Source organism: Dipteris shenzhenensis, chromosome 18, assembly GCF_047967505.1.
Source record: "Dipteris shenzhenensis isolate YYH24624 ecotype China chromosome 18, Dip_SZ_1.0, whole genome shotgun sequence".
In the NCBI taxonomy this organism is placed as follows: Eukaryota; Viridiplantae; Streptophyta; class Polypodiopsida; order Gleicheniales; family Dipteridaceae; genus Dipteris; species Dipteris shenzhenensis.
This window is the reverse complement of record NC_141613.1, coordinates 23260745-23273656: the sequence shown is the minus strand read 5'-3', so window position 1 is coordinate 23273656 and position 12912 is coordinate 23260745. Positions and strand designations below refer to the sequence as shown.

The following is a 12912-nucleotide window of genomic DNA, read 5'->3' as shown; positions in this document are numbered from 1 at the left end:
CAGCAAAGATTACACCTCTACTGACAATAATCTTTCCAGTATTTGGTTGGTATAACCGATATTCTCTGCTCTCTTGGTTGTAACCAATAAATATGCATTTGATTGCCTTGTCATCAAGCTTATGTCTCAGCTGAGATGATACATGAACATATGCAAGAGACCCAAAAACTCTCATGTGTGAAAGTGAAGGCTTCCTGCCTTTCCATGCTTCATAAGGTGTAACAATCTTCAATGCCCGTGTAGGTGATCTATTTAGCACATAGTTGGCACACATCACTGCATCAAGCCAAAATTTATTGGGCAAAGACTTGGCCTTAAGCATGCATCTGGCCATCTCTGTTCTGGACTTGTTTTTCCTTTCAGAAACAGGATTCTGTTGAGGAGTGTAAGGAGTAGTGCATGAGTGAATAATGCCCCGTGAAGACAGAAATGTATCAAACTCCTTTGACATATACTCTCCCCTCCTATCTGTGTTGAGGGTGACAAGCTTGCATCCTGATTCATTCTCAACCATATTCAGCCACCTCTGAAAGCATGAGAAAACTTCAAATTTGGCTTTTAAAGGATATATCCAGCAATATCTTGTGAAATCATGAGAGTCATGAAATATTTGTACCCCCCAATGGCATTTGTCCTCATTGGGCCACAGACATCATTGTGCACTAGCTGCAATTTCCTTTGTGAGAGTTTTGGACAATTCGTTTGAAAAGGAAACCGATGCATCTTACCCAAAAGATAACCCTCACACACATGTTTGGAAACTGTGTGAGTTTGAGGTACATCATTTGCCATCTGCTGTGAATGTAGCTTTGCAAGAGCTCTATAATTAAGATGACCCATTCTCTCATGCTAAAGATGAGTTTCAGCAAGCTATGAATCTGAAATAGCAAATGCTTCAATAGAAAGTGCAGCTGAGTGATGATCAAGGTGATAAAGCCCCTTTTGCAAAGTGCCAGTGAGAACTATGGCATTGTCATCACGAAGATCATAAACTAGGCATCTGTAGCCATCAAAAATCACTCTGAAACCTGAAGTAGCAATTGCTGAAATTGAGATCAGGTTGACTTCAATTCCAAGCACAAAGAGAACATTTGTCAAAGTGACAAGATGACTTGAAATAGATGTGAGCTGCACATCTCCAATTCCTTTTACAGCATATGAAGCATTATTAGCACATGTGACAGTCCCCCCTCGAGGTGCATCACAGCTAAAGAGTGAAACAACTGTACGCAAGATGTGACATGCTTGGAAGCACCACTATCAAAGTACAAGGACTGAGCATCATTAGCAGTAAAAAATGCATCAGCTTTGGAGGGATCAAATGAGCAATGGACAGCCCATGCCCAATCATCTTGAAGAGCATTTTCATGTGAAGCATCTGCTGGCTCATGGGATTCAATATAGCATGTGAGGCATTAACTGTCAATCCTGCTTTCTTTTTCTCCAAAGCAATGCGCTTCCTGCATTCTGAAATGTCATGTCCAGGCTTGCGACAATAGTTGCATCTTTTCTTCTTTGACTTATCTGCTGTATTTTTAGATGCATGGGAGGAATTGCAGCTGCTATGCGCAGATTTTGGCTTGCCCATAGGCTTGGAAGCCTGCAAAAGCAAAGTAACTAGTTGATCAAAAGAATAGTGGTTTGGATTACCCATGGCCACTAATCGAAGGGTTGTAGCAAACCCTTGATATGTATCTGGCAGTCCATTTAGTGTGGTTGATAAGCTGTGAATTTGGCACCACCTCATCAATGTTGGCAAGTTGTTCCATGAGGTCCTTGACCTTTGTCAGGTATGCATCCATAGAGTCACCTTCATTCATACTGACTTCCTGTAATTGCCTTCTCAAATATGCAACACGAGCTTCATTGCGAATCTGATAGAGAGAAGCCAATTTATCCCAAGCATCCTTTGCTGTCATGCACGACCGGATGTGTGGAATAATGATTCTCTTGCATGATAAAGCAATACATGAATGTGCATTTGCATCTCTTGCATCCCATCTTGACTGTTCCTGAGTTGGAAGAGCAGCAACAGGAGTGCTAGAGGAAGAGGCATCAGGAGTACCCCCTGCAGTCTACTCTAAGGAACGTTCATGATGTACGCTCTTTTCTCGGTTTGGCAAATTTCTATCATACAAAGGTCTGCTATGCGAATCTGACTCAATGTCCTGCAAGAAAGGCTCAATGTCTGAAAATCTGACTCAATGTCCTGCAAATGTGACTCAATGTATAGCCTCAAGGCTTGAAGCTGCAAAAGTATGAGTTATTGTCCCAAACACTAGTTGAAACTGAGCTCCCAACACAGAAACCCCAAATTTTGTTGACTTGAGTGATGGCGTGGCACAATGTGATAGTCCTGAACCAAATCCTGGAGCAAATACAACGTATGGCGCAGGTACTGAACAGACGTACAGAATAGTACGGAATCCAATGTACGGCTGTACGGATGTAGGATGCACAGTTGTACGAAAACATAGTACGGGACAGCTATGCTGACTGTACGGAGTGCAGGTACAGAGAGTAGTATGGAGCCGTGTACGGTGATGTACGGAACATGTACATTGTACGGAAGCTGTACGGATAGTTGCTGTGTACAGTTGGATGGAGTGGATCCAATGTACGGTGCATAGCGTAGGTATGATGTACGGAATAGTACAGACGATATACGTGCAATTATGATGTGCTGAACTCAGGTACGGAAGTACTGAAGCAGTTACGATACCTTCTATACGGCTGTACAGAAGGTGTATGGCACAGTACTTCTGCGGTACGGACGTCTGGTGTACGGAATCACAGGTACGAAGAAGAGGGTATGGCTGTAGCAGGTACTAGTTGTTCCGTACGGTGAGGGTCCTGATTGCAGGCTTGTTTGTATGTGGGTCCGTACAGTCGTACGGACTGTACGGGTGGAGGAGAAGGTAGGCTGAAGGGAGCTGGTGCGAGTCTAGGAGCATGAAGCAAGTATTAACATGGCTCTTATACCACTGTAGGATCGACGAATAGAAAGAGAGAGAGAGCAAGGTACAAAGAGTCGATAGAGTCTGCCGTCACGTCAACTAGGATAATGAAAATAGAGAGTACAAGGTACTTGTACCTAGACCTAGGACTAAGTGTCCTAGTTGTCACATAGGACTAAGTGTCCTATGTGGCCACTGGCCTAAAAGGCACTAACACTACAAGTGCCTATATTTATGCCTACAAGGCACATACCATGGCCTATAGGGCATCACTAGAACCACCAGGAGATGGTCTACAGGTGATTCTACCACCATTGGTGAGGACCAAATTGCTAACCGGCATCAACACCCACGATGATCATAACGACACTGGTATTGGTACATAAAGAGAAATCTCTGGGAGAGGGTGCGGACAGGTAGCATTGTGACACCATTCGGAGAGAGCTGGTGGAGAAATCAAGCCTAAGAGAGGATCGGTGATATGTGAGGCTGTTGTGGTGGCGGCATAAAACTGTGATGGAGCGCTGATGGCTGTCAGTACGTGTGGCTCGTTGTGGTCTCTTAGTAATGGCCCTGTGACGAACCAGTGCGACTGTCACGCCAATCGGCTGAGCCTCTGGTCCAGTGGGCATGGAGGGAAGGTCCCCTAGTCGGATCTGTGTCTCGACCTGCAGACGAGTCCGACGTGTCTCTCACTCTGGTCCACGTACTCGCCCTCTCCTTGAACCTTGTCATTCATTGCTGTCTAGCTGAAAAAACTCAGTAATCATGCTCTGAGTGGAGTCTGGATGTACATCCTAGTCTTGTCTGTGTGATCTAAACAAATGCTCGTTGTATTGCACGATCTCATGGATGAAAGCCACTAGGCACCTCTGATTTGGGTAGGAGAAAAGGTCGGATGGGGGTCAGAAAGCATCCTGAAGAGGCATTGACAATGGCCTCTACTCTCATAGTACAGTGGGCATCTAAAAGCGAAATGCTCCTCCGACACAATCTCTTTGATGATTGTGAGCCTCTTCGGGAATGCCCTTGGCTCGTCCATTGTCAATACGAAGTCGATGTGACAAGACGCGGAACTGCCCGATAGCTATCCTCAAGGAATGGGGGAGGTGGATCCTTGTGTACCATGGTAAATCAATGAAACACTCTGCTGAAATCCGCAGGCAATGTTCTCTATAAAAATCGAGCTTCATCAGGGAGCTCGCGGCGTGCCAACTAGGTTTTGAATGTGTGTAACTGTAAAAGATCTTGTCGGATGATCTAGTTCAACTTGTGCTGTGTGAGTGGGATGGAGGGGGCCTCAACGCTATACTGGAAGGGAGGTAACCTATCTATGTGGAGCCCCAGGTTCTCAAACCATCTACATGTACGTGCATACCAACAATTCTGGTCACCCTTTGCAGCCAGTGCCATGGATGAGGATAGAGCCAACCATGGCAGCCTGCGCCGCCCTGTGGTGCAAGAGCCATACTCTCTGATGCGGTAGAGATACATGATAACCTGAAGCGCTGCATCAAGCTGTAGTGGGGATGCTCCGAAGTCAGCTAGGACTATTTGATGTGGGACTGGAGAGAGAGAGAGAGAGAGAGAGAAGAAGAAGAAGAAGAAGACGAAGAATATATTATCGTCCTCTGAAGACAAAAAATCGGCCTATGGGACGTGAAACAATACAAAACCTTACATACATAACGACTCCTCCCTCAAAGGGGAGGGTAATAAGAGAAACTACCTTTATGTCTAGGTGAGTTTCTGTGCTTGAAAAGCTTAGATACAAATGTTCCTAAAGCTGAGGGTGACGCCTTATGTAGCAAATCAGCCAGTCTGTTATGTCCCTCAAGAAGAGAGCTGAACTTTTTCCTTATAAGTGCATAGTAAGGGCATATCATTACCATGTGTTCTTCTGTTTGTGGCATACCCTGGTCACATAATTGGCATATTCTGCTCTCTCTTGGCATGTCTTTCCATCCTCCTATTTCAATTTGCAGCTGGTGTGATCGGGTGCGAAGTGAAGCCAAAGCCCTCCGCTTATGCATTGCCATAGGTGTGCAAATGTACTTCTGCGTGGCTGACTCCTCTGCCGTATAAGTGGGCCAATATTGGGGGTTGATAAATGTGCAGTAGTACTCGAACTTATCTCTATTTTTAGCTGTTTGCCATTTCCTGTGTAGTGCATTCAGCAGGTCAGGATGAAAAGCATCTTCATCTACCTCCTCTGGTGAGTAGTTCAAGTACTCCTCTACCTCCCACTTCTTGAACCAATCTCTCAGATCTAGTGCCCATCCAGATGCCAAAATCTTGCTCTTGTTTGTCTTTTGGGGCTTTTGACTTTCTCCCCATGCCCTCTTTGGCAGCCTTTCAGCATCCATGCCTTTGACCTTTGTAATGTATCTGAGTATCTTCTTTAAAGCATGTAACTCTATGGGCAAGCATCCTGTCTCTAGAAGTAGCAGAGAGTAGGGTGTAGTAGCCTTGATGCCAAGGTGTCTCCTAATAAAAGATTTTTGCATTTTTTCCAAATCATTCCATTTCGAGGATGATATACTCCCACCCCACCACACCTCTACTCCATAGAGCAGTGTCTGTATCACATATGCCCCAAAAATCATGTTTCGTACATGCCATCTTCTTGTATTGCTATTACTGTAGTCATTTTCAAATTGGTAATACTTTCCCCATCCTGCATTAAGTCTCCGTTGCACACAGCTGCTCCATTTATTATTTGCTGGAATTTCAAGGCCTAGGTATTTGAATGAGTGCACTGTATCAACTGGTTGACCCATGTATGAGATTGAGGGGGGGTTGCTTGGCTGTATAGTTTTGACTGTCATGTTTTGGTAACATTAACAGCCAGCCCACTTTCCGAACAGAAAATGCCGAGTATATCCATCATTTGTTGCATCTTGCTCTCACTATCAGTGAAAACAACCACATCATTTGCATAAAGAAGCAACCAAATCCCAAAACCTGCTAGGTTAAGACTAGACAATTCTCTTTTACATGCTTCTTTGTGCACCAATTCCTCAAGTCTATCAATGCACAAACCAAACAAGGTGGGTGAGAGCGGGCATCCTTTGTTGACCCCCATATTACTGTAGAATTCTTGTGTTATCCCATCCTTACATTTCAGCTGGCATTTTACTTTCTCATAAAGTCTAAAGACAGCGAACCTTATCTTCTCGGGCACTTCTATGCATTGCATTCTCTCCCATAGCACGTCTCTGGGCACTGTATCAAATGCCTTTTTTAAAGTCAATAAAACAACAAAAGAGTGGCTTCCCCTTGAGGCGGCTTTCCTCCATCAAAACTCGGAGGGTGACTAGGTGATCCACCGTAGAGTGTTTGGGCCTGAAACCCGCTTGTCCCACTGCCCTCTTCTTTTCCTTTTCTGCCCAAATACTCAACTTTGCCTCTACTATTGTACTATATAGCTTGGCTAGAGTGGAACATACCATAATGGTTCTATAGTTTGATAATTGATCGCGGTCACTCCCCTTGTAAATTGGTTTGATCCAGTTCTCTTGCCATTCTATCAGGAAGCCATATACCAATGCTTGGTTTAATGCCATTAGTATGTGCCTTTGCGTGTGCTTGTTGGTCCACTTAATAAGTTCTGCCGTGAGATGTAGAGTGTCTGCCGCCTTCCCGTTTGCCATTTTCTTTAGGCCATCTTGTACATCCTCCAATGAGAAAAAGCCTTGAGTGTTGCCAAAGAGAGACATGCTCACCATGGGCCGAGCCTTAGGATGGGTGTAGAGCTGTTGAGCATACTCAAACATCTCTTTTTCTGTAAAATCTCCCATGATGTCATTTCGCTTTTGTTTAACTCCTATCTATGCTCTTCTAGGTTGCTTGACAAAGTCAATTGCATATGTCCATTCCTTTTTCTCAATATACAAACGCCTCTTTTTGCGTATGAGAGCATGTAACTGTTTCTCAGCTGCTCTTCTCTCATCTCCCATTGGAATCCCCTTCAGTGCATTCCTAGCTGCCTTGCACTCAGCATCAAACCAGTCATTACAAGGTAGCCCTTTCTTACGCTCTTCTGTTCTTTTTGTACCCCAAAACTGACTTGGCTGTGGTGAGAATAGCATTCTTCAGTTCTGCCCACCCAAAATTCTGTTTTCCCAGCAGGCATGCCTCTAAACTTTCAGCATACTCCATCTTTTTTGCCTCATTTATTCTATATCCACACTCAGCTGCTGTATGCTGCTCAAAAATTGTTGTGGCCAACATTATTAAGCTCTACATAGAGTGGTTTGTGATCTGAGTCAGGAGACTTCGGGCCAAGTAAGAAATTGTGGACAAGATTACAAGCTTCCACATGAATCAATGCATTGTCAATTACACTAGCCCCCCCGTTGGCAGGGAAACAAGTAGGGGAATTGGATTTTGGGAAAAGGGCTGTCCCATTTACCACCAACATGTGCATCCCATTCATCAAGTGCTTCAATGCTGTGCCATGTGTGTTCACCACTTTATCCTCCGAGCATCTACACCAACCGGGGTCAATGTCTATCTCCTGGTCCTTTATATATTCTTGCTGTGTGGGATATTGAAATTGTGAGTCTCCTATGCGTGCATTTAAGTCACCAATAAGCATAACATTTCCTTGTTTGCTGAACATGGCAATATCTAAGCATAGGTCTCCAAATGGTTGGGATGGATCAACCTCATGTCTCTGGTAGAAGGGGGATTCTCTATGAGGGATGTAGCATCCTGCAATATACAATGGCGGATGGCTTGCTTTTACCATGATCCATATGAAGCGTTTGTGGATGTCATCTTTGACTGATCATGTCATGTAAATGGTCTTTGTATATGCATGCTACCCCTCCTTGCCCTCGTATACCTACTTGCTTTTGCCAGATGGAGTGCACCAAATAACCATCGATTTTAGGAATCCTGCGTATATCCCTTTCCCAAGTCTCTACAAGAAAAATAATGTCTGCATCATGTAGCACTTCGTTCAATCCAGCCCCTTTATACCAAGGAAAGCCTCTACAATTCCAAAACATGATCTGCAGCTTCTTCTGGTGGGTCTCATAGGCCTCGTGTTGCTATAAAGCTTGTTCAGCTCCTGCTCTTTTTTTTTGACTGGAGTCTCATACATACGTCTCCTTTCTTCTTGCTGCTTGGGGGTGCGGTCTTCTGTCACGTAGAGAGGTGTTCCCTTTAGATAAATCCTGCTGCTGTCCAAGATGATTTCCCTCTTGCGTGTGTCAAGCATTGTGCAAACAATTGCCCGATGGCTTGGATTTTCATCCCTCTTTCTTCCTACTCGGTGTGCCCCAAAGACCACAACCTCTTGCATGGCAAAATGCTCAGCAAAAAAGTCCCCAACATCCTTTGCAAGTGAGAGGGGTGTTTCCTTTTCTTTTTCAGGTATGCCCCGTATGACGATATTCTGTGCTCTTTTTTCTCTCTCTTTGTACTCATTGGCATCCATCCCTTCTGATTTTTTCCCCTTGTCTAAATGTGCATCTGTCTGTATGTCCCCATTTATCACCTTACTTGCCCATGTCCCTAAGGTGCCTATTTCTTGCTTGCATTCTAATTGAGCTGCTGTGCCATATTTGCACTCATATTTTCCAAGGTCTGTTCTAGCTCAGCAACTTTCTCCTCTTGGATGACAGTCTTTTGCTCCAAACTGTCTATGGAGCTTTCATACATGGCTACCCTTTGCTCCAAATCTGCATTCTTGTATTCTAGATGTTGGCATTTGAGTGAGAGCTGATGTATCTCTTGTTGTTGACGATCCATTGTACTCTGTAAAGCTGTTAAAAATGCCCAGATTCCAGCTTCATGAGAGAAGGTGTTTGTTGCATCACCTTGGGCTGACATGAGTGGGGCTGTTAGAATGTTCCCTTGTGCAGGAATGAATGGGGCTGCCTGTCCATCTAAAATAATGGTGGGTGGCTGAGACATTTCTGTCACTTGCAAAGCACTTGTTCTAGTTGGTGTTAGAGAGAGAGAGTTTTTTATACTTGTACTACCTCCAGAGCTCTTTGCCATGGGAGTGGAGTGTGCTGCTAAGCCACTTCTGTTGATTCTTTTGTTGAGGCTAGTGGAAGCCATGAATAATCCTATGGCGCATCAAGAAACTGACGATTGGCGACACGCGCGATAAAAAACAGGTGTAACAGGTATAGAAGTACCAGGGGCGATTAGATGGCGCAAGAGGATCCTGACGGTCAACCGCGTCACTGAAATGCCAACATCTAGAATACAAGAATGCAGAGAGAGAGAGAGAGAGAGAGAGAGAGATATTGGTTCTAAATTGCCCAATCTATGGGACCTGGGTTGTTACATCATGATTTATTTGACTTTAAATTCTGTAGTTATCACAGCATGAGTCTCTGAGATTACAGGATTTTAACTGGATTTTCAACCTTTTTCCAGCATGTTTCTTCAAGAAGGCAACGAGAAATATGAATTTACGAAAGCGCCCTGCTGAAGAAGAGGAGGATTGTACTGACACAGGTTCAGCTGTCCTACAAAATGTTAAAGGTCAACAAAAAATGGATTGTCATCTTGAGTTTTCATCTCAAGCTTCAAGGGTATCGAAGAAGCTGACAACTGGGAGAGAGAGCAATAAAGATGATGAAGTGAAGACATTCTTTTATGAATCCACCAGAGAGATTCAGACTGAAACAGATAGCCGGGCTACTGCAACGTTAGAGACGGAAACAGAGTTTGATAAAGATGCACGTGCTATTAGAGAAAGGGTATTGAAACAAGCAGACAAAGCTCTGAGGAGGAAAGGACCGGTAGATGATGAACAGTTATACAAGGGAATTCATGGATACACAGATCATAAGGCAGGATTTAGGCGAGAGCACACCATTGCTGGGGAGAAAGCTGGGGGTGCTCATGGTCCTCTGCGATCTTCTGCACACATTAGATGGTCTGTGAGGTTTGATTATCAGCCAGACGTTTGTAAAGACTACAAAGAGACTGGATATTGCGGGTATGGAGATGCTTGTAAGTTTATGCATGATCGAGGAGATTACAAACCAGGGTGGCAGATGGAGAGAGAGTGGGAAGAAGCAGAAAAGAAGCGAAAAGAAAGAATCACTCAAGGTCTGCTGGATGAGGAGGATGGACAGGACAACCATGAAGATGATGAGGATTTGCCATTTGCATGCTTTATATGCCACGCATCATTTAAGGATCCAGTGGTGACAAACTGCAAGCACCATTTCTGTGAGCAGTGCGCCTTAAAGGTGAAGCTTCGTGCCTAATTTTCAAATGTGCAGAGTTCAAATTGTTTGAAATAGGTTGCTTTGTTTTCTTTAAATTTATTTGATGTAGTTGAGGCAAGAGTGCATTGATGAAGCATGAAACTGATGTATTCATTTCTCCTGCAGCATCATGCAAAGAGCAAGCATTGCTTTGTTTGCAATAAGCCTACAAATGGTGTTTTCAATACAGCATTTGATATCTTGAAGAAGACCTCAGCAGAAAGACCGGGCCCAATCAGAAAGCCAGCTGGCTCATCCAGGCGTCAAGTGTGAATAAAGTTACATATGATAGATTGGTCAGGAATGTCTACAAATTGTGATGTCATGTATTAGCCGCTTCCTTGGAAAATTTTATATTTCTTGGTCTGGATCGGATTTCTGTTACGGTGCTCTGGTGTTACTGATTCTTTCTGCCTGCAGCTAGCAGAGTACCAGAATTCCAGTGCAGTAATTCCTATTGATTACAATTGGCAATACAGGTTATTTTCATCCCAGAGAAAAGAAGTTGAGAAAAGAAGTTTCTATTAAAGCTTGAAACCAACCATAGTAATCGGCAATCCATGTGGCACTGATTGTGGAAGAAAACAAAGAAACACTGACTATCAAGTAGAGCATGTTTTCAGAGAACTGGGAGTACAGCTTTAGGCAGAGTGCTTTGAGATGAGACTGTAGCTGATGTGTGGTCAATTGAAGGATGTGGGAGGCACACTAGTCAGCCACCAAGATCTTTAAATGGATGGAGTTTAAGTATGTTTAAGTAGGCAGAACGAAATGTGGGAAGATGGTGCAGGGTGGACGAGAGAAAAGACATCCAAGGTGTAATGAGGGGGGAGTCGCATCCAAGGTGTAATGAGGGGGGAACTCGTCAACTTAGCAGTCTGCTGTAAGCATGTGCAGGAATATGAAATCTATAATTCCTGTGGGAAGTTGGGACTGCAATTCCAATTGCAATGTAAACTGACATGTTGGAATTACACTCAACCAGTGTGTCATCATTCACATGTGCGGAATGTTAGCTTTGTATGCAATTGTCATGCCAACCTGTCTTGTTAACACTTAGCCACATTGATTTTGTAAACTACCATGTCAATAATGGGAAATGCTACCACCTAATAATATCTGCCATGCCATTGCTAAGAATGTTTTATACATCCTCGATTGTCATGTCTCGCTAAATCACTTGTGGGGCACATCATTCGTGTTAGCAAGGCGATGTTATTGTGTCACATGTTCCCGAATGCCATGACATAACGAAATGCCACATCATCACCATTATCTCCGAACGTGGTATCCATTGCCACATATTAAGTCATCAATAATACTAATTCCTTTTTTGAATAAATATTCCCTTGTCTTCTCAACCCATGCACTTTAAATCATAAGCAAGATTTAGGCTCTAAAGAAGACAAACCAAATGGGATTCCCTTCTATACTGGAGCATTAATCATGAATGTTGTTTTGGACCGACTTTTATTTGTTTCTTAGATGGTCGACCTAAATCCACGTAGCCAAGACTTTTCTTCTCTCATCACCATATCCTCTATGTATCTTGTGTTCCTCATACTGTTGCTTGATTATCATAGCTTATTGCTTGAGTTGTGATTCTCACTCCACGAGAACCCCAAGATGCATTTTATGTTGGGTGGTCATAGGCCTTTCTTCTTAAAACGCATACACCTACAACACCTCAAGCATGTTTGAGAGGGATTAAGGGGGCCTCCGAAGGGGGTGATTTAGGTCTCCTCTTCATTGCATTGTGTATATTATCATAAGGAGAAATTCATTAGCAAAATGATTGAGAAATCTTGTTGATAATCTCCATGGAGTTATCCTTCTTGACCTATGCTCCTTGATGTACCTTGTGGGGTATTGACATAAATAAGGATTAGAAAAGGAATCCAAAGGATACCCTTCACTAACCTAGCGGTGGGAAAGAATTGTCTTGTTTGTGGAGACCAAAAATTGGGAACTTTAAATAAGGAATGCACTTATTTACTAATGATCTTATGAGAGAGCTTTCCATAATTACTAATGATCTTATGAGAAAGTTTTCCATAATATCGTATATGCTTCCCTCTTTAGCTAACTTGAGGTCATCCAAGACATCGTAGAGAGAGTATCTCCCTTTGAGATATCCACTTTGGGACTTCCTAATAATCTTATGGAGCACAACATTAAATTTCTTTAGCTACCATGAGGGCATCTCGAGACATAGTAGAGAGTATCTCCCTTTGAGATATCCATTTTGGGACTTCCTAATAATCTTATTGAGCACAATATATCTTAATAGTTCTTTAGCAACTTTCTTTTAAGATATATTAGGCACGGTATTGAATCTTCATCTTCAGTTAGATTGGTGTCACCCTTTTTTGGGACTAGGGCATTAGGTCCCACACAAACAACTAGAGGGGCTACACTCCAACTATATACTCCTTTCTCCGTGTTGCCCAAGTATTTTCCAAGAATGTCCCAAAGATGTCCCATCTAGGCCCAGAGCCTTATCATTATGATTTTTCTTCACTCTCATAAATCTACTCAACATTGAGGGGATGTGCAAAATAATGTTCTCGACCTTAATAATCACGTATGGAATGGTCCCCCATCACATATCCAAGCTTTCATATGTTCATCTAACTTTTTTGGCCTAGAGTCTCGTTCTTATTATGAGAAAGCTCTGAGAGGCCTTTTCTCTAGAGACGATCTTGGCTCGCAAA

At 43.3% G+C, this 12912-nt stretch overlaps 1 protein-coding gene across 3 annotated transcripts in view; it reads left to right on the top strand.

The window, feature by feature from the left end:
- The window catches only part of LOC147890970 (zinc finger CCCH domain-containing protein 1-like), a 46949-nt gene extending 36054 nt beyond the window's left edge, over nucleotides 1-10895 (top strand). For all 3 annotated transcript variants that reach the window (XM_087389654.1, XM_087389656.1, XM_087389655.1), the window contains exons 3-4: nucleotides 9357-10180; nucleotides 10325-10895. In XM_087389654.1, the coding sequence (XP_087245780.1) occupies nucleotides 9357-10180; nucleotides 10325-10471 (971 nt within the window). In that variant the 3' untranslated portion in view covers nucleotides 10472-10895. The remainder of the gene's footprint in view (nucleotides 1-9356; nucleotides 10181-10324) is intronic.
- The last annotated feature ends 2017 nt before the right edge of the window (nucleotides 10896-12912 follow it).